The 25,160-nt window shown below is 46.0% G+C and overlaps 3 protein-coding genes across 3 annotated transcripts in view; 1 reads left to right on the forward strand and 2 right to left on the reverse strand.

The window, feature by feature from the left end:
* The window catches only part of LOC146196923 (uncharacterized), a 35,759-nt gene extending 30,934 nt beyond the window's left edge, over positions 1-4,825 (forward strand). The window contains exon 16 of the mRNA XM_084598639.1: positions 4,342-4,825. Coding sequence (XP_084454765.1) covers positions 4,342-4,470 — 129 coding nt within the window. The 3' untranslated portion in view covers positions 4,471-4,825. The remainder of the gene's footprint in view (positions 1-4,341) is intronic.
* Positions 4,826-7,866: 3,041 nt separating this feature from the next.
* Positions 7,867-11,321, reverse strand: LOC146196924 (ankyrin repeat and MYND domain-containing protein 2). Its single transcript, XM_084598640.1, has 2 exons — positions 10,373-11,321; positions 7,867-9,494 (listed from the first exon to the last, which is right to left on the reverse strand). The coding sequence occupies exons 1-2, from the start codon at positions 11,294-11,296 to the stop codon at positions 9,099-9,101; spliced, it is 1,320 nt and encodes a 439-aa protein (XP_084454766.1). The 5' UTR covers positions 11,297-11,321; the 3' UTR covers positions 7,867-9,098.
* Positions 11,322-13,099: 1,778 nt separating this feature from the next.
* Positions 13,100-24,758, reverse strand: LOC146196925 (carbonic anhydrase 1-like). Its single transcript, XM_084597093.1, has 7 exons — positions 24,686-24,758; positions 21,604-21,639; positions 20,872-21,051; positions 20,299-20,456; positions 19,807-19,896; positions 18,850-19,146; positions 13,100-13,216 (listed from the first exon to the last, which is right to left on the reverse strand). Exons 1-7 carry the CDS (start codon positions 24,756-24,758, stop codon positions 13,100-13,102), a joined length of 951 nt encoding a protein of 316 aa, XP_084453219.1.
* Between the last annotated feature and the right edge of the window lie 402 nt (positions 24,759-25,160).

Genomic DNA, 25,160 nt, shown 5'->3' on the forward strand with positions numbered 1-25,160 from the left:
AGCCTCGACAATAGACAGACCACTGCGACATCCAATCCAGGCAGCCGTTTTGCACACGTGACCACGTTCATCCTATTGATTCGACCATCGTCCAGTTTTATTGCGAAAGCAATACTACTCGCACTTTCAAGCCTTCGCGTGACCCGGCCACAGTAACGTCTTACCCACGTGACGCTGTGACGTCACATCCCACGTGACACACGGGCTGGCAGGAGCTGCCAACTTGGGCCTCTCGTTTCACATGGGGCGGTTATGTCAGAATCAGCCTGCTAGGACCCTGGCATTCACGTTACTCCTATATGCCACTAAGGCACGTTTATACGGCTTGGTTAAAGCGGGGCTTTATATGTAGGCTGAGGAAGAAGAAAAAGAGAAGAAGGAGTACGCTCCGTCACCGGCAGCTAATGCTTTCGCTCAATATTTGGTTCAGCAGCGTTGAACCCTTGTAATTTTTTCGTTAACCTTCAGTGTGTGACGTGCGCATTCTCCAAAGGACAGTTCTGTCATGAAGTGAACTGTTGGAACCACTTTGCTTCTGCGTTGTGAGGGGAAGCCAGCTGGAACGATTTTTCGCGCCGAAATCGCGCGGCCTCCTTTACATTATTCCTCCAAGGACCGTTTTTCAACGCGGTAAAGCAATTCCGGGTTGCAGAAAAATGTGGATGCAGGTATACAGTTTAACTCGAACCTATCGAACTTACAACTTACATAGATAAATCGATAACATAAAATTGACAATATAGGTAAGCGTGTTAGTAGCCTATAGGAATAAGAATACATTGTACCCACGCTATTGACGCGCTTTTCGCGCTTTTTGTGTACGCGATATTACCGGTAAACAACATTTAATTGTGCAACCCACTAGGGACGAAGGCCCCGCCACTGCTCAAACTATATGTGGCGTTTGTTATTAAACACCAAGACAGACTTGGAACAACAGACTCACAGCAAGCCTGCTGTGATTATACATGGTGTCACAGCTAATTTTAGCCGAGGGTTAAAAAAATAAATCATTTGAAGTCCTGTTCTGTATTACCGCTAGTGTCCCGTGGAACGTAATTTAGAGAGAAGGTTGGAAACTTTGTGATAAAGTTGTACGGTACATATGGCACCTGCCGTAGTCAAGGCGCTTGTAAAAGCAGACGAATGTAGGGAAATGAGGAGCTCATTATATGAGACACATAAAAAGGGAGCTAACAGCCAATGACACCAAGGGAAACATAGTAGATTTTTTGAATTGTGAATTTTCGTTGACTTCCTCTGGAACGGTGATGTGGGTTGACGATAAATAGGGGATAGTGACATATGGAGATAGAAAAGAAATTAACTGAAGTCTGCTCACAAAACAATAAAATATTTACAACACCTATAACAAGGTCGGGCAAAAGATGTATCTGGCTACCTCGGCCTAGCCGAAGATGCCGCGTACTACAACATAGCTCGGAACACTCGACTGGACCCATCGCGCTCAGTTATAATGTCTCGGGGCTCAACCTACTTTCGAGTCATAGCCAATTACAGCAAGTATGAACCCGATTAGTTACTTGCTGCCTCCCGCACCCTTTCAGCTTGCATACATGGAAGCAAAAAGAGCGACAAACAGTTAAAACAGATACAAATTGCATTGATCCGAGCGACCACGACTGGATTGCCAAATTTCAGGCTCTGCCCCATAATCTTTAATATGTACGCGGGCTCTTTTCTTACAAAGATAGGAAAAACAAACAAACAAACAAACAAACAAACAAACAAACAAACAAACAAACAAACAAACAAACAAACAAACAAACAAACAAACACAAGAACGTACATTTTCCTTTCGGCCCGTGTCGCTACGCGTCGACATCGCACCTACGGTTGTCAGTGCAAATTGGCGGTGTTGTTTCGACGCATCCTTCACGTACTTCCTTGGCGCTGTGCACTGCGATGAGTGGCCGTCGTCCTGGCCCGCTGGTTCTCCCAAAATCTGCCACGTCGATGAGCTCCTTCCCAGGGAGCGCGTTATTGCTGCCGAAACGACATGCAATGGGCCCCGTCCTATTGGGTGCATGCATCTCCTTTGTCACACTCGGGCCTAGTCGTTCCAGCCTCGACTCGTTACGCCTGTCTCTCCAATGGCCTTCGTCGATGACGTCCACCTTGCACCGCACGAATACCTCAGTGCCGACAGGCGCCTTTGTATATGTACACAGATGAAATCCCTACTACCGGTGGCTGACACTTAACAGTGTCCACCACGCTACCGCGTGCATATACTGATCTTTACATGCGTGTTAATAAATACAATATTATGGTGTTATTCTTGAGACAGTTAATCAATTAGGAACTGGAAGAAAAACCGTTGGCGAAGGGTGTCCTTCTCTTTCCATGTCTGGTTGCGTAAAATAATGCGCATGGGAGGAATTTGGGTAGCAGTTTATTTCAAGGTTTTGACAGTATGTAAATCCCGGATGTTGCTGTTTTAGAACCCTATCACCCAGACTTTGTCATATTCATTGATCTTCTGACCCACAATATAGAAGTTAATAGGGCCGATGACTTAGCCAATCCGAAAGAGAAAAGAGGGGCACGAAAAGTAAAGGTGTCCAAGGGCGCACAAAGTAAGGCCGAAAGAATTAAAGACGAAAAAAAGCCGGGCAGGACAGAAAGAAGGGCAAATACAGGGAAAGCAGATTAGTTGCCTTATAACAAGCTCATCGTTCGTTATATTCGTTTGCTGGTTAACCTTACGATCGCCTCGACTACGGTAGCCTTGACGATGTCATATGCAACGCGAGGAAATTATCGCAAACCTCCCAACAAGAGATCACATTCCACGATAAGTATGCACGCAGGATATTCTACGCCCGCCGCTGAGGGTCGCACTGCTGAGCACTCTGAAGAATAATTTACGCCCCGACATCAATATCGGAGAAAGTAGAAGATTGAACAGCAGTCGATGCAGATGAGTCGGCAGAGCACCGGACGAGAGCGCGTATGGAAAGCAGAATAAGGCTTGTGACATCAAGGTGATTTATGGTTCGCTTGCGAAGGGCGTGACGTCACAGACTAGATCAGCCTATCCGCATTTAGCGTCACGCCATCGGCTTCCTCGTACAGCGGGAAATCTATAACGCTGTCGCGTGAATAATCGGTCATTAAATTTCAGTTAGCATCCACATCATCGTTTGTGAAGCGTACCATGTTAAGTTACGTTGCCTAATCAGCATGAGCAATATGGCGAGATCAGGTATGAGAGACCGCCTTCAACCGCCTACCCTCTTCACCCTCTTCACAATTTTCCCAGCGTTGGCGCTGTAAGGAGGATGTTGAGTCTGCGCAGCCACGGCCGATGCCGTCCAGTCCGGCCGTACGCGGCGCAGTTCACCCATTTCCGCACGAAAGGAACGAAAATGGCCGTAATGGGAGAAGCGCCAATTCAAGAGGCGCGGCTCTCCGTTCCATAAATCAAATAAACGGCGATGTTGGAGTTCGGTATACTGCGCGACTTTTCAATACTTTTAAACAGGATTTTCACGCGGATGATCTGCAGTATTCGATATATTGATTAGTTCGATATATCCGGGGGGGGGGGGGGGGGCGTATTCGGTTTGTGCAGTGCCGGCCTTAGCAGTGTTTCGAACAGGGCGCCAATTAGGGTAAGGCTGGCCCTGGGTTTGTGAACCTAGATACTGCAAGGCTGCTCGGTGCGACCGTTTATCTAGGTTATCATGTCCGCAACGAAGTAACGACTATAACAAAGCTCTCCTCGGATTCGCTATAACAAAGTTGAACTGTATCACTACTGATCCCCCCCCCCCTCCCCCCTCTAAAAAAAAAAAGAAGAAGAGTTGCAGTAGAAAAATCATTTCACCGATGCTTGGCCTATAGTGCTTCGACCCAGACCATCTCTTTAGAGCAATATGAAATGTGCACCCCCGAGAAGTAAGTACTGGTTGATATAGGGAAGGTGGCGACGGTTCCAAGGGACCGACGTATTTTAGAATTGTTCGCAAAGGATTGTACCCTTTGGTTTGCGCTTATGGAGTTCGCGGAGCGATTGCTTCTGGTATACACAGGTAGATGCTGTGCCCTTGCAATGCAATCAGACGGCCACAGTTAACGCAGCATTTGCATTCCTTCAGATTTGCGCCCACTGTTACCACAGGTGTTACAATAGAGGCTGCCACCGAGGTATAGCAAAAATGCGGAAAGAAGACGCATGAGGGTGCGGTCGGAAAACGCTGTTAATAAATTCGTGCCAGAACACTCTTTCACGAGTGGAAACTCGTTAAAGAAACCGTGTTTGACGATATAAGTCGTGCTGCTAACTGTGAGCGTTTTTTCTTTTTTTCCCTGCAGCTGGAGTACAATTCTCGGAGGACGAAAGTGCAGCAAAATGGACCACATGGAACATACATAGTCGGCGTGTGTAAATCCGGCTACTGCACTCTCGGGAAGCACCCACTAAACGCAACGACTCAAGACTGAAAAGCGTGCAAGTGAACTAGGACGCAAATAAGATATAAATGGCGGGAAACGCAGCTGAGCCTTATATATTGCATGCGCGCGACGCATCTGAATTGATATGTCCAAGAAAAAGTGCTAACTGTTGAATCGATCATATATCACCCTCCGCAAGAAAGTTCGATTTAGGTGGTGTAGCAGCACGGATATCGGCGATTATAAACACGAACGGCGGTTTTGAAAAGCACTATTTGCACAACATCATAATTCACCCCTTGATCTTCATTAGTTTGAGCTGTATAAAATAAATTGCCCTGCCAGCACCGTCTTGCGACACAATGGGCTCAAACCAATAATAAAAAATAATAAAAAAGCTATGTGATCCTTGACCTCCAGTGGGAACGGAACCGACCCGGGTCGAGCACGGGCCATGCCTAACGTCGAGCCATGGGTGCCTGATCCCAGGCTTAAGCCGTGGGCCGGGCCAGGCACAGTTTCTAATAGCATTTGAGAAACTGTATGTGGCCAGGGCCTTGAGTTTCAATCTCGGGCTTGGTTATGAGGCCCATGCAGTGGCCCATCCTGAGGCATGTTCCTCCGTTGCCTCTGCTGCCTTGCGGGAGCGGAGCTGAGTGGTGTTGGCTGTGGCTGCTGTAGCTGCCGTCTCCTCCATCGTTGCTTTAGGGAAAACGACGGCCGCACGCGCAAGAAAAAAAAAAAAAAAAAAAAAGACGACGGAAGTAGGCAGGATAAATACAAATAATGAAATTTCAAAATCATATAATGAATGCGAAAGCATTAACAGTTACCGTCACTCTAAAACCTTTCCGCCGCAAACTGAGATCTGAACGAGTATATATCAACGGATCTCTTTGAACACAGTTACATTTTTTTTCTTTTTCGCATAGTATGGATGTAGCATGTCAAATAGAATGCCCGAAGGTTAGTTCTCAAAAGGCTTCTATTCTTCTCTATGTTTTATAACAAACATACCCTACTGTTTTTCCATGGCCGTCCCAACTACTCGATACGAGTGCAAGAGCAACTTTAAAAGCGAGATTTTGCTCGGCATGAAAAATTATACCATCACCATCAATGTTTCTAACAGCATTCTATGTTGCACAGTTGCCTCCAAATTAAAATTGAGTCTCAGAAAGGTGGAACTGGAGCTACGAAATTCCTTGATTGATCGAGGCAGTAATGAAGTCCCAGAGGTCATGTGACCGCGAAGGACAAATCACAGAGCCCTACCCACAGGAGTCATGGCACCAGACCATAGGGTCATTTCAGAAAAGCAACCTTTGCTTTTGACGTCAAAAGCACTTGAAACAGTGGTTTTGCAAATATTGCATACATTAGAAGTGCAGCCTCTTCATTTCATTATCGGTAGTTTTACGTCAGATACTATCTTGCACATTGGCAGAGCGAAGGGATCGTTTGTTTCAGTTGTGTGGCATAAAGTGAGCAAAAAACGACCTTCAGAAATGAGTGCTCCTACATGTAAACAGGCTGCCAGTGGTTTTACTAGAATTTCTGTGCTTGAATTTATAGAGACCTCTATACGGTGAAGCAAGACTAAACACTAGTTTCATCACTATCAAGTTAGTCTTTGCTTGACGGGCTTGAACACTGTGTGGTAAGAAGAGAGAACTGCCGCTATGATCAGCCCAAGTATGTGATTTTCCTTGCTTGGATGGAAGTTAACATGGTGTTTTTGGGAAGAAGTACAGTCTAGATGCCATGGCACTGAAGGGGAAGTTACAGAATGAGAGTGGGGTGCTCTTTAAGTGCCCGTATCACCCCTTAATACTGAACAGGAGAAATCCATAGGACCAAAGGTCATTCGAGTTATAAACTCCATACCTAAGTTACCCAGGCCAGACTGACAAAGAGCCCTTTAAATTTTCGTCTTTGTTTGTTGAATATTCCATTTCCTAAAGTGAAGGAATAGTGGGTAAAGAACTTTTCTGAGAAGCAGAAACAAACACATTGTTTTTTTTGGCACTTGTGAGTAAATTCAGATGTCCTTAAAATCTGGCCTGTGAAAACTTAGGGAAATCTCCCTTGCCACACTTCTAACCAGCAGACAAGTCCACAGCACGGTACTTCTACTTCACCACCAGCACAGCCAAGGTGGGCCAGTGGTTAGGGCGCTCAACTGCTGAAACCAGTAGTGCAGGTTTATTCTTAGCTATGGCAGCTGCTTTTCGATGGAGGCGAAAATCAAGGTGCATGTGCACTGTGCGGTGTCAGTGTGCATTAAAGAATTCCAGGTGATTATAATTCCCAGAGCTCTTGGCTATGGTGCTCCACATAACCAGAGTCTCTAAGACATCAAACTCTGTGAACCAACCAACCTTCATCTTCACTCTCTTCCACATAACTTTGCATGACCGCGAAACTAACTGTTGATGTGTACCACCTCTGTACCTGGCTTCTAATCTTAAAGAGACATCCGGCAAGTATAGGGTGCATTTCTCAAGGCAATGACGACTTGGCAGAGAAAGATGAGGAAACTTGTTCTTGAGTGCTACTTCCATTGTTTTATTAAAACATTTTGGGTGAAGAGCCTTAAGGTACTGTCAAAGTTCCTGTCTACTACAGAAATGTTATTTTTCAATTTCACCCTCCTGCTCAAGTATTCGGACAGCTAGTGGGATACTTTAGCCAAGTGCAATGCTATCCATAAGTACTTAGATTTAATGCACATACCAACTGCACACATTTTTGCCGTATCTCACTTCTTTCTTTTCTCCAGTGTGAAACTGTCAAATAGCAGCAGCGGTGAGAGGCAATATGAGTGCTATGATGTTTTAGTCAAAGCCCAGATAAATTTTCCAGATAAATTTAGGAGACATTTAAGCTCACAACAGCCTTAATGGGTTCAAACAGCTGCTTCCCCTGCCCACACAGACCTGAACACTGTTTCCTCTTTTGTAATCACTATCATTATGAAAAAGGTGACACAATTATACAACACATAAAGCCCTACTTTAATGAAGTGAAATAAATGCGTCTGTGTGGCTTAGATGTCACCAAAAGTCAGGGTTTGTATTCCTGACTGGATATCCCAATTTCCCTTTCAGTGCAATTAAATTACTTTATATACTTACATGTATAACAATGCGAGTGTGTGACCTTCAAGTCACTAGTATGCCCCTTGAAGGGATTCCTAGCTGATTGTGCATAAGTTGCCAGAGAAGCAGTAGACCAGATAGAAGATACACAAGGTCAGACTGCATTGAAGTTCAGACTGTGATTTAAATTTTCTGCTGTTCCCCTGCATCACAGTCCTACCACTCCTCTCTTCCCAGTTTTCAAACAAAGGGAAAAAGACAGCATTTCACCCTCAAGCTTGCATTTCGCTATGAACGTAAATACTGTACAGGCTTTTAAATGAAGTTGCCTAAGCAGTGCTGAAAACATTTTTAAGACATTTATTTTCAAAGTCTTTTCAAAATATGAACAAAGGATAAAAAGGCATTGCCTTCCTACCACATTGGTGCAACACACATTTGAGGGAGGGGAAACTCAATGTAGGTCTGGTGGAGAGGTAATTGCAGAACTCTAGCAGATCAGGGATACAAGGGTACTCCAGTGTTCAGTAAAGCATATCATCCCTGCAAAGACCGAGCACGCGCACAGACGATTGTGCGTGTGCACACAACATGCTTCTGCTCTGCTATGGCTGCTAATAATGATGCCTTCCAGAGTTTCGAGACGAGTGTGGACCTTGAACAGGTATAATGGCATACACAGTGGATGAATGGAGTTGGGAACTCCTGACTAGAACCGCTGGTCTTAACGGAAGTGAAATTCATCACACCTGGCAGACATGCACTCCTTTTGGGAATGCTGCAGTGTGCATATGTTTGTTTGCTGTGCAACATTGATGATGTGACCTTCAATTTCGAATCTTTAGCAAGGCATCTAAGAACCTCTGCTCACATGACAAAAAAAAAAAGAAAAAAAGAAAGACTTCCAAGCTTTAGGGAGCCGCAAGCTACTGATCCTCGCATATCCTGTTGGTTTGAGGCGAGGTTTAAGCCCCCTTTAGGCCTCTGAAGTGGACCTTGCATCTGCCTACAGTTGAATACAAGCCAGGAATGAATGCAGCAGCAAATGCACTTCAACACCCTCCCGCCATGGCATTGACAAGCTTTCCTGATGTGGTGGTTAATCCCTTAGCACAGAAAAGCAGCTGAAAGGCAGGTGCATCTGTGAAACGTGATTAACAGCAATGCCATGAGAACCTGTGGACTCCATTGACCGAAAGTCTAGAGGTATTTGCTGCTGTGCACTAGTTCCAACTACAGTGACTTTTTTTTTCTGTGCCATCTTTTTTTCATATAATGCCAGAATTAATGTGGAGGAGTAGCAAGTAAAAAAAAAAAGCCTATATTTGCTTAACCATATCTGTATGCTACAAAGCCTTCTTTGAACAATATAAACACAGCAGCCATAACATGCAGCAGTGTAGTACAACAATGTGTAACTAGGCAGGGTGCACTTATATATTATTGTACATGCAAATGCACTTCAAGGGGCACTGACCGGTGACACCACATAAATGCTTTCTACTTTCACAAAAAACCATGCGGAGGCATCCATGCCAACCTCACTTAGCCCTCTCTTGTCCTGTCAGTGACCACTCACGCAGTCTCTATGGGTGCAGCAGTGGTACATTTGCTGGGTTCCTGGGCCTCTGCAGAACTGTTGTCCCCCGACTCTTTTGACAACTTCTCGGCTGTCTGTTCTTTTGTATCCGAGGTTTGTTCTTCCTTCAGACTTTGTTTGCATTCCTCCTGGGCTGCCTTCTCTGCGAGGGCTTTCTTATATTCGGCAGCCAGGCGGGCACAGTGATGCTTGTGAGTAAACCAGTGTAGTTTCTGGCACGTGGCTTCGCAGTACTGAACAGACTTGCAGGCTGAGCAGCGCTTGTCGGCTTGGGGCTCCCCACAGGTTGTGCACGAGGCCCCCTGGTCATAGCCCTTCTGGCCACGCACAGCCTCTGCCAGAATGGAGATGGCACTGGGCTCATCGCCAACCTGCAGAAAGTTGCACACGCCGTGTCAGAGTGCAAAAACACTGTGACATGTAGAGGTGAAATGCACTAATTTTAACCATTCACAAACAGCTATCAATGTATCTTCTGCATCTTAACCTATCAACAGGCACTAAATCACTTGGACTCCTGATCACGAGGGGCTTGAGGGTGATGAGGCAGCAGATGACCTAGCTCAAGGATGTACGAACCGAGCAGGCAACCTTTAAGACTTCAACACTCATTCCTCCTACCTATGGTGAAAGGTTACTTCCTCTCTGAAAACTAGTCTTTCCTCCCCCTCTTCTGCCAATTGTGCGAGACGCCAGATATTGGCACAAACTACAATATGATGGTGTCTGCACTTGGTGCGGTGAGACTCCCAGCATATATGCTCCGGCGAAAAATGGCGTCAGTGGGAGATTCCCAACTCAATTTGCATCTCCAGAGGAAAATGGTGTCCCAGGCCAGACCTACAGTGGTGGACATTGAGATTCCACCCGCAGTGCTTCAAAATTTTTTATCCATATAAATGTCTTCAGCCAAAACAATGCTCCTCAGCCAAGTAGCTGCTTGTTTTTTCAGTGCTGCAAATTGCTACAGTATTTGCTACAGGCTCTTGCTCATTTAACGTGAAAACTATTAAGGAATGATTGGGAAGTGAGAAAACGGTAGTAAGCGTCAGCTGGCATACTGCGAAATGGAAAAGATGGCAGCTGCCAAAGCTGCTGAGCAATGCGAAAGTAATGCACTGAAAGTTGTAAGGTAGCCCCTAATTATTACTGCGGCCAAATTATACGACTTCAAAGCGGCAGCACTGCAACACCGCGCGCTTAAAGTGAACCGCAGATTTAGCGACAAAAATTGCGATCGCAATCTCACCTCCACGCCGGACAGCGTGTGCACCAGCTGCTGGAGGATGGTACACTCGTGGTAGGGGAACTCACGCACAGACTGCCGCAACAATTTCTCCAAGAGCACGGGGAAGTCGTCCTCGTCACGGCCTCGCAGCCAAGTCTTGATGAGCGGCTCGAGCAGGCCCAACGTCTTTTTGGCCGCCTGTCCCGCGGCAGAGTTGCTGCCGCCGGACACAGGAGCCGCGCGGTCGCGCAGAAACTTGCAGCAGGTTCTCAGCAGGAAGGCCAGGTGGTGAAACTTGAGCGCCAGCATCTCGTTGGGCTCCGCAGCCTTCATCTGCTTCTCGCAGAGTAGGTTGAGCACGCGCTCCACCTTGGCCGACTGGTCGAGGAGCTCGCGCTTCTCCTGCAGGTACAGGGCAACTCGAACAGGGTGTATGTTCGTGCGCACGATGAGTTGGTAGAGCGGGGACACCAGTGATGCCGGCAGCTTAGGCTCCTTATCGAGCCCCTGCGGCCGGGCGTAGTACTCCAGCTCCTCGCGAGGCAGAAAGTTGTTGATGATAGCCACCACGTCGTGATTGCTCACAAACGCGGCCATCTGAGCTGCTGTGCGGCCCAGCGAGTTGACGGCGGTGGTCGAGGCGCCATGCTCGAGCAGCAGGCTCACTACGTCGGCGCGGCCAGCCAGGCCGGCGAACATGAGAGCGGTGTAGCCGGAGTCATGGTAGTGTGAGTTGACGTCGGCGCCGCACTCAAGGAACAGCTTGCAGAGGTCGTAGTTGCCGCGGTAAGCGGCGTGCTGGAGGGGGGTCATGCCGTGCTCGTCCAGGCATTCGATACGTACCCGGTTGAGCAGCGTCCTAGCCTCAGACACATCGCCAGCCTGGATCGCTTTGTAAAGTTCTTTCTCCGCATCGGTGAGATCGCCTTTCGCCGGAGGAGCCATTTTGGAAAGTCTGCGCTGACGTGCCGGCGTCAGCACGGTGGCGCTAGCGTCGGAGCTCGCGCCGAGAACACTTTTTCTTTTTCAAATGTTTGGTTCGTGCTCCTGTACACGGGAATTCTTAATTCGACTTGCGTAGACTCGCATGTGTTATTTGCGCAGAAACAATGGGTATTGTGGAACCTGCACCGCAAATTCGAAACTGCCGCAGCCTCTATAATCTGGCCTCTCGGAGGCTATGGCGCGAATTACAAAATTTGGAAAGAGACTGCGTGGATAGCGCGCAGTTGTGTCAAAGTGTCTTGATAGGACTCTTTAAACACCTGTGATTGAATGAAATTTCTGACTTTTTTTTATAATTGTGTTGAAAAATATTGAAAAGACGGCGCGTCCCTTCCTGCATGCCCGCTAGTTGTGAATGGCTAAATTGAGCATTGGGGAGGGAGAGGAACCTCCAAAGTTCTGCACCAAATGCGGGATAATAGCCAATCAGGCTTATCTCATTTGGGAATTCCCCGATTCTTCCGGGCATATTGATGGAATCAGAGAGCAGAAAACCTGGGATGCCTTCCTCCGGAGCCGGGATCCGGAGCAGCAAGCTCGAGTAATCCGTCTGGCACGGGACGCTTTACGCTCTCCCTTGGAGGCCACCTAGGGTCTTCCTGATGAATCGGAGGGGCTTCTACATCAACGGTAATGAAATTATCTTGAACTTGAACTGCAGCGTTTGTAAAGTTAAGATATGAAATAAACGTGCTTCCAAACAATCATACCAACAGCCACTTGACTCTTCCACTAAGACCCAGTAACACTACTCCCGACAATAAAGTTTTCTCTCTCTCTCTCTCTTGAAATATGAAACACTATCTTAAGGGGCTGCAATATGAATTCAGTATGTGAACACCGGCAAGTTATACGCATGGAAAAATTATCTTTTCCCACCGATGACAAAAGATGAACTACAAGCCACGAGTTACATAGGAAACGAATTGCGCTGAAATAAAAATTGCTCTAATTAGTTGGGAATTAAGCTGCGCAGGCAAGTTGGTAAGGCTCGGTTAAAGCGGGGCTTTATAGCGTCTATGTGTTGCGTGGCCGTTCGCATAATCATTGTGAAATCGTGAGAGAGAAAACAGCGTCTGGGCCTGTGTTGGCAACAGGAACCGCTGTCGTGAGCCATTAATGTGATTGTGTCGCACCCTTAAGGGCTCAGCTTAAATGTCCCCCCCCCCCCCTTCACACACACACGCATTCCCTTTCTTCTTAATCACTTCATCACTTCTTCTATGTGCACTTGTGCGCTTGTGTCACATAAAGCTCTTTTTATGCTTTCTCCTTAAAATAATTAGTTTGTAAAGAAAGATAACTTTGCCTTACTATATACTCAGGGCTGGAATATATGCAGGTGGCCTCTCGTCACGCACAGCGTAGTGCGTATGCGCTGTACCATCAATTATAATGTGGATCGGACATAAGAATTTCAGTAATCGAGCACTTCTCTCTACTCGAAAAAGTCCGCTTGAAACCTTACGCGCGATGAAGGAAGTGCGCTGACAATCGTAGCAAAGTCAGAAAAACAGAATTCAAGTCACGCAAGGTGTAATCACTAAAATATGTTTATATTCACACCATAAAAATGCGATATTGATGACTGCTAACATTTAGGAGTTACGTTCGTACGGGTTACGTGGAGGCTACTATGACTGTAAATAGGTCACACATATATGTGACGTTAGGTAGTATTGAGCTGCCGATATATAACTGACGCGATGTGACAAGGCGCTGCTGACGGTCTCCTTGGCACTGTCAAAAAGGCGGAAAGGAAGAGGTGATCCTCCGGCCATTCAGGTTCTGTGGAGGCCGAAAGTTGTCCGAGAGCGAAGAGCCTCGCCTACGACCCCGTAGTCCGCGAAGACGCTGAACCTGCGGAGGTGTGAGGGAGGATAAGGGAAAGAGGTACAACACTGGGAAAGGCACGCTAGGGTTAGTAATAACCGAGAGCGCATCTTTCTGCCGCAGCGCAAAAAAATTAAGCGAAGCAGAGGACACGATAGAAGCATGCTGGCGCTGGCTGAAATGACAAGCAATTAAGGACCTACATTTCACAATATATTAGAAGTAAAAACAGAACAGCGTCTGAACTTGCCAACTTGAAATATTTATGAGAGCTTCGGCATATACAGTATGTCCGATATCAAGAGGAGAAACAACGTATCAGCTCAGCCGCGTTAAGACGACGACTGGAAGCTTTGTGCATCTAGTTCACTATACTGTGTCGCTGGTACAGTGTTGGCAGACTTCCAAGCAGTTCCGCAAGTCGTCTGTTGCAATGAGAAAAGAAAATAAACTCACAGAAAACTGCCATGTGTCTGCGAAAAGGGCCAAGAAGGTGGCCGTATTGTAAACGCGCCGTCATATTATTGGTTCTTGGGAAAACGCAGAAGAGAGAGGAAGGATTTATTTGTCAACGGTTTTGGGAAATTAGCTAAACGGTATAGTAAACCCAAAAGCGGAGCTACTACGTCGTAACATACAACTGAGGACCGCCACGCGTCAGCAGAGGAAAGTTATAATGGTGTAATATCTTTATTTTTTTATTACGCAAGCTTGCCATAAGGCATATTATAAAAACTCCTGTATATTATTTTCTGTAAGGAACTGGAGAAGGCTTCCGCTCTTATTGTTGTCGGTGAGTCATTTGGAGAAGTTCCCTTGTTGCGGTTAGTCCCACTTCCCGCAGAATCTGTGTCCTTGATTGGTGTAATATCTGCTGTTCCCATATCTAGGCAGCAGAGTAGACCGAGATGACTGTTATTTGTAAGTGGTTGTGGTAGTTGTTTGTAGGAAGGATAAATCATTCTGCCGACTGTCGCCTAATCAGGTCAAGAAATCAAAGTGTCATGTTCAGGCAGTGCGACACCGGTTTCTGAGTCAGATCCGAGCATTTTGTTTAAGCATTGATCATGCGACATTTATGTGCAATTTACACATTGTCATGTATAGGGTGTTTAGTGGGTCATATGACGAGTCGCATGAGCTGTCAGTGGAATGGTGGGTGCCGTGAAGGGTTTTATAACCGCGAGTGACGCGTTCCTTATAGTGGTTACGCGATGATGATATAATATAACGAGCTGACGTTATACCAAGAGTTGGCACTATCTCAAGTTTTTATTTATCTTGGGGCAACATAGAGTATTTGCCCATGAGGCAATACAAAAGGAGCTTGATCGACCTGCTGACTGGGTTTTGTACCGGTATGCGGGCGACAAACGGTTTGTAGCCCCGTGACTGCGCAATAATTATAATAAAAGTGAAAATGCCATTTGTACAACTTTAAAATGAAGCGCCAAAGCTACATAAGTCACTAATACTGTGGAACAGGCATAGGTAGGAAAATAAATGAAACAAGCGATGGACATTCCGAAGTTCATGAAAAAAATATCATGCACATAAAAAGATAAATAGGATTAAACAAGAAAAGAGCTGCGGCACCGACACGATGGAGACGAAGAAGAGGCAAGACTCGCACAAACGCGTTTGTGCGAACTTTATGTCCTAGCTTGGTAGCAATCGCTCGGTGGTGATGTAGATAAATGGGCAGCCTTTACACTGAACCAGAATCTTTGCTCTGCTCCGAGTTTACAGCGAGCTGTACCCAAGAAACTGAAAATCCTGTCATTTTAGGTGGACGCATTTAAGTTGAATCATCATAAATAAAAACACTCATTCATGGTTTTCAAATATCCTATTTCGTTGCACGCCTTAATGTGTAACCAGAAGCATAACAGGTCCCGCCGCGGGGGTGCAGTGGTTACGGCGCTCGACCACTGTGTCCAAGGATGCGGTATCGAACACTGGCCATGGCTCTCGCTTTCCAATGGAGGCGAAAAGCAAGGTGCCCGTGTGCCGTGTCATGTCAGTGCACGTTAAAGAACCCCAGGTGGTCGTAATTTCTGGAGGCCTCCACTACGGCGTCTCATAGCCTGAGTTATTTGGGGACGTTAAATATCACAAACCAAACCAAAGCATAACAAGTTCTATAAATATTGGCGTTAATTCAAAAACTTTCAAGTGTTAGCCTACGCGGAACATCGAAAAATAAAGTTTCAGTCATCCCGCTAGCCCGTATGCTTCACTTCACTTCACTTCACTTCACTTCACTTCACTTCACTTCACTTCACTTCACTTCACTTTAATACCTTAAAGACCCTCATTAGAGGGTATTACATAAGAGGTGGGGCGCACAGAAATGAAAAACAGAATTGGTAACATATATGTGTAAGTAAGTTATACAAATACAAGATTTTCACTGCGCAAGTACACGTGTGATTTGATCAAGAAATAAAGATGGACATGTGATAGCAGCAAGTTCTTGGGGAAGGCCGTTCTAGTCGTTGGCAGTCAGGGGGAAGAATGATGAAGAAAATGTAGTGGTGCGGGCACGAGGTCGGGACACTTGCTGCTGATGACCGGGGCGGAGGGAGATACGTGGTGGGGGTGCGCAGATGCAAGGTTCCTGTCGTAGCTCGGAGTAAAAAAACTTGTGAAACAAACATAAACTAGCAATGTAGCGACGATGAGCAAGGGTAGATAGGTTGGACTGTGATTTTAAGGATGATATGCTGATATCAAAAGAATACGATGAATGAATGAATCTAGTTGCTCGGTTTTGAACTGCTTCAATTGAATTACGCAGATATGCTTGTTTCGGAGACCAGATAGGAGATGCATATTATAATTTTGATCTAACTAGTGATTTGTATGCGAAGAGCTTGACATGCTGAGGTGCAGAGCGTAGGTGACGCTTTAAAAATCCTAGTGTTCTGTTAGCGGATGATATGATGTTTGAGATATGCGTATTCCACGTAAGAACCTGACAAAGATGAACACCAAGGTATTTGTACGATTGGACAATGTCGAGAGGAACGTTAGATATGCTGTAGCTGAACAGGAGGGGGTAATGGCGACGATGAAACGACATATATTTACATTTACTTGTGTTAAGTGTCATTAGCCATTCATTACACCAGTCTTTCACACGAGTTAAATTATTTTGAAAGGATTGTTGTTCGAAAGTGTTAGTGACTGTTCTGTAAATAACACAATCGTCAGCAAACATCCGAATATGGCAATCTAAGTTCTCAGGAAGGTCGTTAATATAAATTAGAAACAAAAGTGGCCCAAGGACGGATCCTTGGGGCACGCCCGAGGAGACTGGTAGGAGGTTAGACATTTGATTATTGACGATGACTGATTGGAAGCGGTGAGTTAAGAATTCTTTTATCCATGCTAGTATATTGGGATGCAAGTTTAGGCGAGAAAGTTTCAAAAATAAGTGGTTATGAGGTACCTTATCAAATGCCTTGGCGAAGTCGAGGAAAATAGCGTCAGTTTGGAGGTTAGCATCAAGGTTAGCATGTAAGTCATGAATGAAAAGTGCTAGTTGACTTTCACAGGAGTATCCTTTGCGAAATCCGTGCTGCGAAGAATGAAAAAAATTATTTGAATCCAGAAAGTTCATCGTTAAAGAGTAAATAACGTGTTCCATGAGTTAACATGGTATGCTGGTGAGTGATATGGGCCGATAATTAAGTGGTGAATCTTTGTTACCCGACTTGTGGACCGGAACGACCTTCCCCACTTTCCAGTCATGGGGTATGGTACCTGTAGAGAGAGACTGCGAGAAAAGCAAGCATAAAATCTTAGCAGAAGTATGATTAACATTTTTTAGAACCTTTGTGTTAATTTCGTCAAAGCCGGCGGATGATGACAATTTTAGTTTATCAATAAGACATGATATGCCGGCTTCCGAGAAAGTAACGGCAGGCATTGAAGTTCTTTGGTCATTTGCTGTCGTGAGGGGAGGCGGTTCTTGTTCTTTAGTGAATACAGATGCGAAAGCAGAATTAAAGATGTTAGCACACTCATCATCGGAAACAGCGCGTCCGGAATCATCAGTGAGGGTAACAGTGCGTATAGATTGCGGGTTTAAAAGCTGCCAGAATTTAGTAGGATTATCTTTAAGTATGTTGGGCAGGTCAATATGATAAAATGAGCGGTTGGCGTTTTTTACTGCAACCAGGTATGTCCTTTCAGTGGTGCAATATTTTTCCCATGCGCAGTCCTGTCCAGTCTGGTTGGCACTGCGGAACAAACGTTTCTTTTTGTTTTCTAATCTCCCCAGAGCCTTGGTGAACCATGGTTTCTGTTTGTTCGCGCGGAAGCTGCATTTGGGAACATATTTGTTAGTAAGTTCGTTCATTTTATCGGTAAACATCAACCAATTTTCGTGGATTGTTTGTTCTTGGAAAGAGCGCTGAAAAGTTGGGAAAAAAGCTTCCAGTTCCCTATTTATGGCTTCGTAGTTTCCTTTGTTATAAAGGGTGATTGTTTTTTTTTGGAAGTTTCTTTTGTTGTTAGAGTGAAGGAGAAGGACGCATGGATGACTTTGTGATCGCTAATTTCCCGAAGATAAGTAATGGAATTGAGGCTGTCAGGGTGGCTAGAAAGTATATGGTCAAGAATGTTAGCGGTATCTCCTGCGATGCGTGTAGGCTGGGTTACTAATTGAGTTAGATTAAAATTTAAGCACACATCCATGAATTCCCGTGATTCATCCTGTCTAAAAATAGGCTGATGAGGGTTATTCCAATCAATACCAGGATAGTTGAAATCTCCAAAAATTAAAACGTGTGCAAAGCTTTATGTGGCTGAAACCCACCCAACTCGCAGCTGGATGCCTCCGTATCTTTCACGATTTGTCTTGCAGATCACCTCTGTTCTTCTCATACTTGTTTTGCATTAGCAATCGACTGATGTTCTGCCTTCTTCACAATTTTACGGCCGTTGTCGACTCGACCTACTGTGGTGTGGTGGCCAGGTTCAACTCCGACTTGCTACAAGATATCAGTTGCTATGCCCCCTTTTCCATCACTGAAATGGTATACATCACAAAGTCCGAACAAGAGATTGGGCAAGCTCCCATGGACGTCTTTAGGAGTTCGGTCCCGAACACGGTGTAAGAAGTCTCCAGAAAAATCTCACTTTAAAACACTCGTCGGCATTTTGATGTCTCACCCTGCAGGCCTTGGTTACAAGAACATCTGAACAGAATTAGCCCTACACTGCCTTCACCTTGTTGAGACACATGCACGGCCAGATTTGAGTGGAGTTGAGAGGACTTGAGCGGCGGCATTCGGGAGGCTTCTGCCGATCATGCAATATTCTGTACCCAGTGTTTTCACTCAGCTGAATGCACATCAACGTTTACAACCAAGGAGGCACAGGCCATGCCTAGAGCTTCATCGGTTGAACTCAGTGAGAGCAGTTGAAAAAAAAAAAAAAAAAAAGAGATCTAAACTTTGGACGGAACGTGATAGATACATACTTCCTTTTGGAACATATTATTCAATGCCAAAAGGTGATGACGACATTAACAGCGAAAGCTCTAATTCTGCAAAAAATTATTTTCAAAGGTATCGGCATACTTTAGCCACCTGCCATCATAATATTCAAACACTTTTGTTCGCAGCCGCATCTCGCGCACATGGACGTACTAGGGTCTCGGAGACGAACGCGGTCCTGCTGAAGACGATCCAGTGGACGGGCTCCGTGCAGGGAGGTAATGTGAGAGACCCACGATACGTGAAAAAGTCTCCCCGGCCCACGGGTGGCATCAGATTGTCCAATGTCAACATGAATGCGCCCTTGCTCGAGCCTTGCGCACCGACCAGCAGACGTCGCACCATCCACGGCAGCAGGCGGCGCAGCGAGCGGCGCCGTCGCCTCTTGGGTTCCAATGAGCCGAGCATGGCGCGCAGTGCCTTCACAGAGTCGAAGTCGACGAACGTCAGCTACGTCGAATACATCGATGGAGGCAGAGGTGAGGTGGCGTCACAGCGAGCGTCACGTCTAGTACTAGGAACACGGCGAGAGCCTGCACGTGCTTAGTCCTAATCCGCTGATTGCCACATGCTCCAATTAGCATTGCGGATTCAAACTAGGCCTTCTGCTCCGTCATAGCACCCATTGCATCGCGTGTTAAAAATTCGATTACGCTTAAAAGGACAATTCCTAGAAATGTGCTCAACTAATGCCACAGTCACTGTCTAACCCCAATAAGCTCGGCAGGCAGGTGTTGACCTGGCAGCCGGCCAGTAATATCTGTTTAGATCGTTTCACAACGCCGCGCCGCTGTTCATTAATGGAAACCTGACACTTTCTTTGCTCGTAAATCCGTAAATTTGTTGTTGGTCGTAAATCCACCCTTCCTGATTTCGGCCACCGTGATGCTTAATGTCCTTTAGGCAACTGGGAGCTCACGTTCCGCCCTGCCCTGTTCTGCCTTTTCATTCAAGTGTGGGTGTCGACTCATTGTGCCATTTCATAGTGCCAGGACGCAGTGTCACCCCGGTTATATGTGCATTCACCCAGGCCTGATGAACAAACCATCCTTTACGCCTGCTTGCACAGAAAAAACAAGGTAGTAAGAGCGGGAAAAATGAAGAGCGCACCTGATAGAAGGTTGCAATGACGGCCACTCCGTCCTTCTGCTTTGGCGCGTCCTCGGGTGCGTACTTTTCATTCGTGTACACGAACTGTGACTGAAAACAAATAGAACGAAGACAGTAAATATATAAACATAAATAATGAAGAAAAAATAAAAAGTGAACTTCAAGTGTGCGCAGACGTTCGACTTCGTTTCTTTACACCTGGAAGATAATTACTCAGCAGGAAAAATCTCTGCGTTGAAAAACCGGTTCAGAGCGTTTGCGTCCAAACGATCAACTTAATGCACTTCGTCTTAATGCACTTCCGGTTGCCGGTTCTTTGAGAACACCTGGTCGGAGGAGTGCAGTGCGTGATAAGCTGCGTTCCGCGCATATGCGCACCCTGGGCTAAACTGTACGAGTCGCCATCCTTTTTTTACGAACATCGAATGGCAAATTCCGATCCCGCACGAGTCAGAATTGGACAAAGGCGAAAACGTCAATCAGAAACTGCACCTCCATGGGGTAGGCGATGCCGTCGATGCGGTGCTCGGAGCCCTGACCCGGGCCAGATCCCCAGTGGAAGAACGCGTGGCGAAACACGAAGGTGCCAGGCAGCCCACCGCCGCTCACAGTACGATTTGTTTTGTCCATCGGTGACGTCCGCAGAGTCACTGCGAAGTCGCATCCAAATCAGGCGAAAACAATGGCGGACGTTTTCTGAAGACAAGACACGCTTTATAGCTTTCGTGTTTTGTGAGATGCGCTCATATCATCCCAAATGCATATCCTGCAATACACGCTGCAGTACACGTTAGGCTTATTGTGTTGAGTACGATAGGCGGATTCGCTGATGTGCCAATAAACTTCATACTGTTTGCACTATAGTTGAAAGTTCGGGCAGAGAACCCAGCTATAGCCTTCGGGTACTGTGACACTGACGCGCACTTGTTGATATAACAATGGTGATAGCGCCATCTCGCATTTAACGAGTCTTTTCATATGTACTAGCAATTAAAGCAGCCCCCCCCTGCCCTTCCTTCTTGATAAAGAAGATGCAACCGAGCGGCCGCACCGAGAACCACTTACATACAAGGCCGTCGTTGGTGACTGTGAAGTAGTGGAGCGGCACGTTGTGCCCCCGGAACTGGAGCGGCTTCAACGCTATGTCCTGGGCCACATTGAACGTCTCGATGTTCACCGGCGACTGCTGCTGCCCGCCGCACGAGTTGTTCTCGATGCACGCCAGCCGGGACCACGACCATGGCTCTGCGGGGCACGTTGGAAAACGTTGACGTCATTTCTTTTTCCTCGTGCCCTTGGTCGAATGAAATATACGCTTGTAGAAGCTTAGATGAGAAAATTTTCTTGCGTGGAAAGTGTAAGGCATCACCGTTGTGGTCTGTTCGATCAGTAAATAAGCAGTGCATGATTTCGCTCACTAGTGGTGCTTCTCGTAGGCTTTGTTTTTCAGACATCCCTGTGCTCACCGTTTTGAAGACAAACAGCACGGCAGTGGAGTGGTCTAGACTAACGTGTATATGAACGGTAAGGAGCCGCACATTCTCTTTCTCGTTGTGGTGAGTTTCTTTTTGTGACAAAGGAAACAAACGTTTTATTGCCGTCATTAAAAGCTCTACACCGCCAAGTTAACTATTAGCGCCAGTTGAAAACTTATTTCGCGTCCATTCGTGTTTGCTTTCAATTTCTTTCAAAACATGATCATTTTCAGGCGTTCCAGCTCTTGAATAGTGCTGAATTAGAACAAACTGTACCAAGAGCTGATGCCATGCTAAGCACCTGCCCGAGCACTGAACTTACGGTCATTGTCGTAGCTCCAACAGCCCAAGCCCGACCCTGAGAGAATGGAATGGGAGAAAAGATGGTAAAAACCGGAGTGAAAGATGTAGGGGCCTGATACATTCAACAAAGGCACGCAGAATTACAAACGACGAAACGATCAACTTGTGCACTTTGTAACATCACGTAATAAGCCCCAAATGCCATTGAGAGAAAGAAAGCAAGCGAAGCGCATGCGCATGAGCTTCAAGGCGCAAAGCCAGCGCCTACGTCGCATAGTGCGATGGAAAGCAAAGGGAAGAATGCAAGAGAGATGAGTTGGGCTCAGGTATCCTGCAAATGTAAAAAAAAGAAAAGAAAATAACGGTCAAGGGTGGTTAGTGAGCCAATGACTACAGGCAGCAAAGCGAAGCGGAGTGAGAAGTGAGTCGACCATACATTATGCGGTGCGAAGCAGTTTTGTAATCCCGTCCGGGTTGGCTGGCCCTAGTGGGTGGTTAGCCTGCAAACAGAAAAAAAAAAATGAAGATAGTCTTGCTGGGTAGATAAAAACACACTGACGACTACCTTCTGCATCCCTAAAACACATTGTCATGACCCAGAGAAGAACACAATAAAATCCATTTATAAAAATAATAAATAAAAACAAGCATCGGATATAACAATGGACTTCCACATCATAGTCAGCTTTTCCATGTTTTCATATGGTAAAATAAACTGTTTATAACAATACTGCCGGAAAGAAGATCGGTTACCACAATTAAACCTGGCTACTCTGAGCCGATCTCAAAAGAGAAAAACACAGAAGTGCTACAACCACAGTAGTCAAACCATGCTCAGCGCAAAAGCCAGCGCATGGAGCTGATAGAGCTGACCGGTGGAGCGATTCGGGGCTGTGAAAGTGAAAACTGTACGTTAGCACGCGCGAACGTCTTGCGAGATGAGGACGCTTACATACCGTGGCAGCGCACGAGAGCAGAAAAAAACAAGAAAAAAAAAACTGACACCTTCTGAAGCTGGAGCAGTCCATTATTAGTGTTTCTGAAGTTGCACCTTTTGCACAAAATGAACAGGGGTGGCGGGGCTGATGCATCACTGCATAGACGCAACTCTATTAACACTTACGTGTACGCAGCTTGCGAGCATGTTTTTATTGTTCCTTTTCGCCGTCACTGTTTCCCTCGATCCTGGGTTTGCTTCTGCAAAGCGGGCATCATTCAGAATTGAAGCGAAGGTTCTCGAAGTTCCCAATGCTCTAATGATGATAGAGGCTTGTCAAAACGTGAACTCTTGCATGCTTACGATGATGTAGCGAAAAGTGAATTCCCCGGCGCAGCAATCTCAGCTGTCAGCTGCACTGAAAGCAACGAGGAACAGTAACCTATGCAAAAGAGGCCTTACAAACGATAAGAGTCCATCTGTGACTTCATTTTTGCTACCCGGTTATGTACAGCAGTTGGGTACATTGCACAGAGATGTTAATGAAATAGGTGGCATCAACCAGGGAAGGAGAGCTGTTACATTCTTTCCTGCATATAAATAGGGATTGTAAGCTACCTTACGTCATTAAATACCTCTCGAGTTTTTTTATTCCTTTTAAACATAACTTGGTTATATAAATTACTTGTTATAACAGTGATATTTACCTGGAATTTCAATAATATAAGTGATTTTAGTAGCGTAAGTATTGAAGGTATGACGTTCCGAAGCCGCAATTTGGCTACGATGAGATAAAGTAGTGGATGGCTGCAGATTACCTTCGGCCACCCTTGGGGTTGTTTCACGTGAAACCGCCTATGTGAATTACTTGATAATAATCATAGCCACCCCAGCCTGACTGCGTGTAAATTTGCTAATATCATCTGCCTACCTAAGTCTCTGCCGCCACTTCTCTGCGTCTCTTCACTTTAAACCACTCAGCCACCCTGTCGAACCGTAATTATCTCTCCGCGTTGCATGATCTGCTCGTGCCCCATGCCTATATTCACGCTCAAACTCACGCCCATTCCCATTTCTCTTAGTTCGAAAGAGGAAGCCTGCACCTTCGACCTTACCGGGCTAATAGGAGGAATATAGGAGAGACCTTCGCTTTGCAATTGGTATAGTCCGGCTGATGATGACTGCGACGATGATGACCAGTAAGGTCCCCAGTTAGAGACTTCACATGCGTCTGACCCTGAATTCCTTCCTACTTCTAACAAAAAGCGAAACGTAACGTGGCCTGCTTCTGTACATACTTCGCATTGGCCAGCTTAGTTAATTTTTTTTAATTAGTTCACAGGAAGGGAAAGACGCAGTATCTGTCACACTTGCTATGTGGACACCTGAACCGCGCCGTAAGGGAAGGGTGGAAGTTGGGAGTGAAAGTGGAAAGAGAGAAAGGGGAGCAGTAGTGGAGGGCTACGGGTAATTTCGACCACCTGGAGATCTTTAACGTGCGCTGACATCGCACAGCACACGGACGCCACTTCGTGTGCTGTGCGATGTCAGCGCACGTTAAATTGTTAAATTGGCCGAAATAATTTTTCTTTCCGGTAGAATAACACAATCTCCCATTTGGTCCCTAGTCAATTGTTTTCTTTTCCTGCACCTGAAAGTTGCACCTGTCATTTTGCTTTCCGTAGCTCGCTGTGCTGTCGTATGTTCTTCAGCCTTTTAGTCGCCAAGTTTCTTCACGTTGGCACAGGCAACATTCAACTGTTATGAATAGGTATGGACATATGCGAAAGGAGCCTAAAGTCGTTCCGCTCAAAATGGAGATGAAAAAAATGTTAGACAATTTTAAGCACGGTTAAACTAATGGTGTTGCGAAAGTGACGCGACGTTCCAGAATCCACTCTCAACGAGTTGCAGAAAGCATTGCTCACCCTGTAATCTTCGAAATTAGCCTTTTGTACATCTGGGAAGGCTGCGGCGAACGTTGGGTGCGTAGTAGCCGTGATCACCTTTGAATCATTCATGAACCACAGTCTATCAGTCCATCACACACGTTACACAAAGCTAAACAAGTTATCTTTAAAGTACACTGCCGTAGAAGTATGGCCAAGGCTAGTCAGTCCATCAACGCACATAGTGGCGCCGTCAGCTGCCCCTCCTTCCTAGCCTGGTCTCGCTTCCTCTGAGCCGCTAGTCTCTATGCCCGTGTAAAGAGGGTATTCGGGCGTTTCGGCGGCCATAGTTCCTTGACGCTTTCGAAGCTTTGTGGCCAGCTCCTCGGCAAAGTTGACTCGTCTTCGACATCGATGTACTCATGTTGATGTCGCCGCTTATCGTACTGGTTGTCTTACGTCAAGAATTTCGTTCAACGCTTGTAGAAAATGGCCCCGGAGTAGCTGACCATCCAAGGTGTGGTAACACACGGCTTCCTCTTTCTTGTCATTTTCCAACAATTGGTGGTTATGGCAATTAGAGAGACGCGGCTGGATAAGTGCTTTCGCACTAATAGTTATTGCGCGCCTTTAATGATCAAGCCTGTTTCTTTTCATTGATCTAATCGTACAGGAGGCTTCCGCGTGATTACTGAGTACGCGCTTATTGTTGTTGACCGAAAATTGTTCGCCTAATACATGCTACGCCTA

This window comes from Amblyomma maculatum, chromosome 3 (assembly GCF_055883805.1).
Source record: "Amblyomma maculatum isolate TAMU_Amacu chromosome 3, ASM5588380v1, whole genome shotgun sequence".
Taxonomy (NCBI): Eukaryota; Metazoa; Arthropoda; class Arachnida; order Ixodida; family Ixodidae; genus Amblyomma; species Amblyomma maculatum.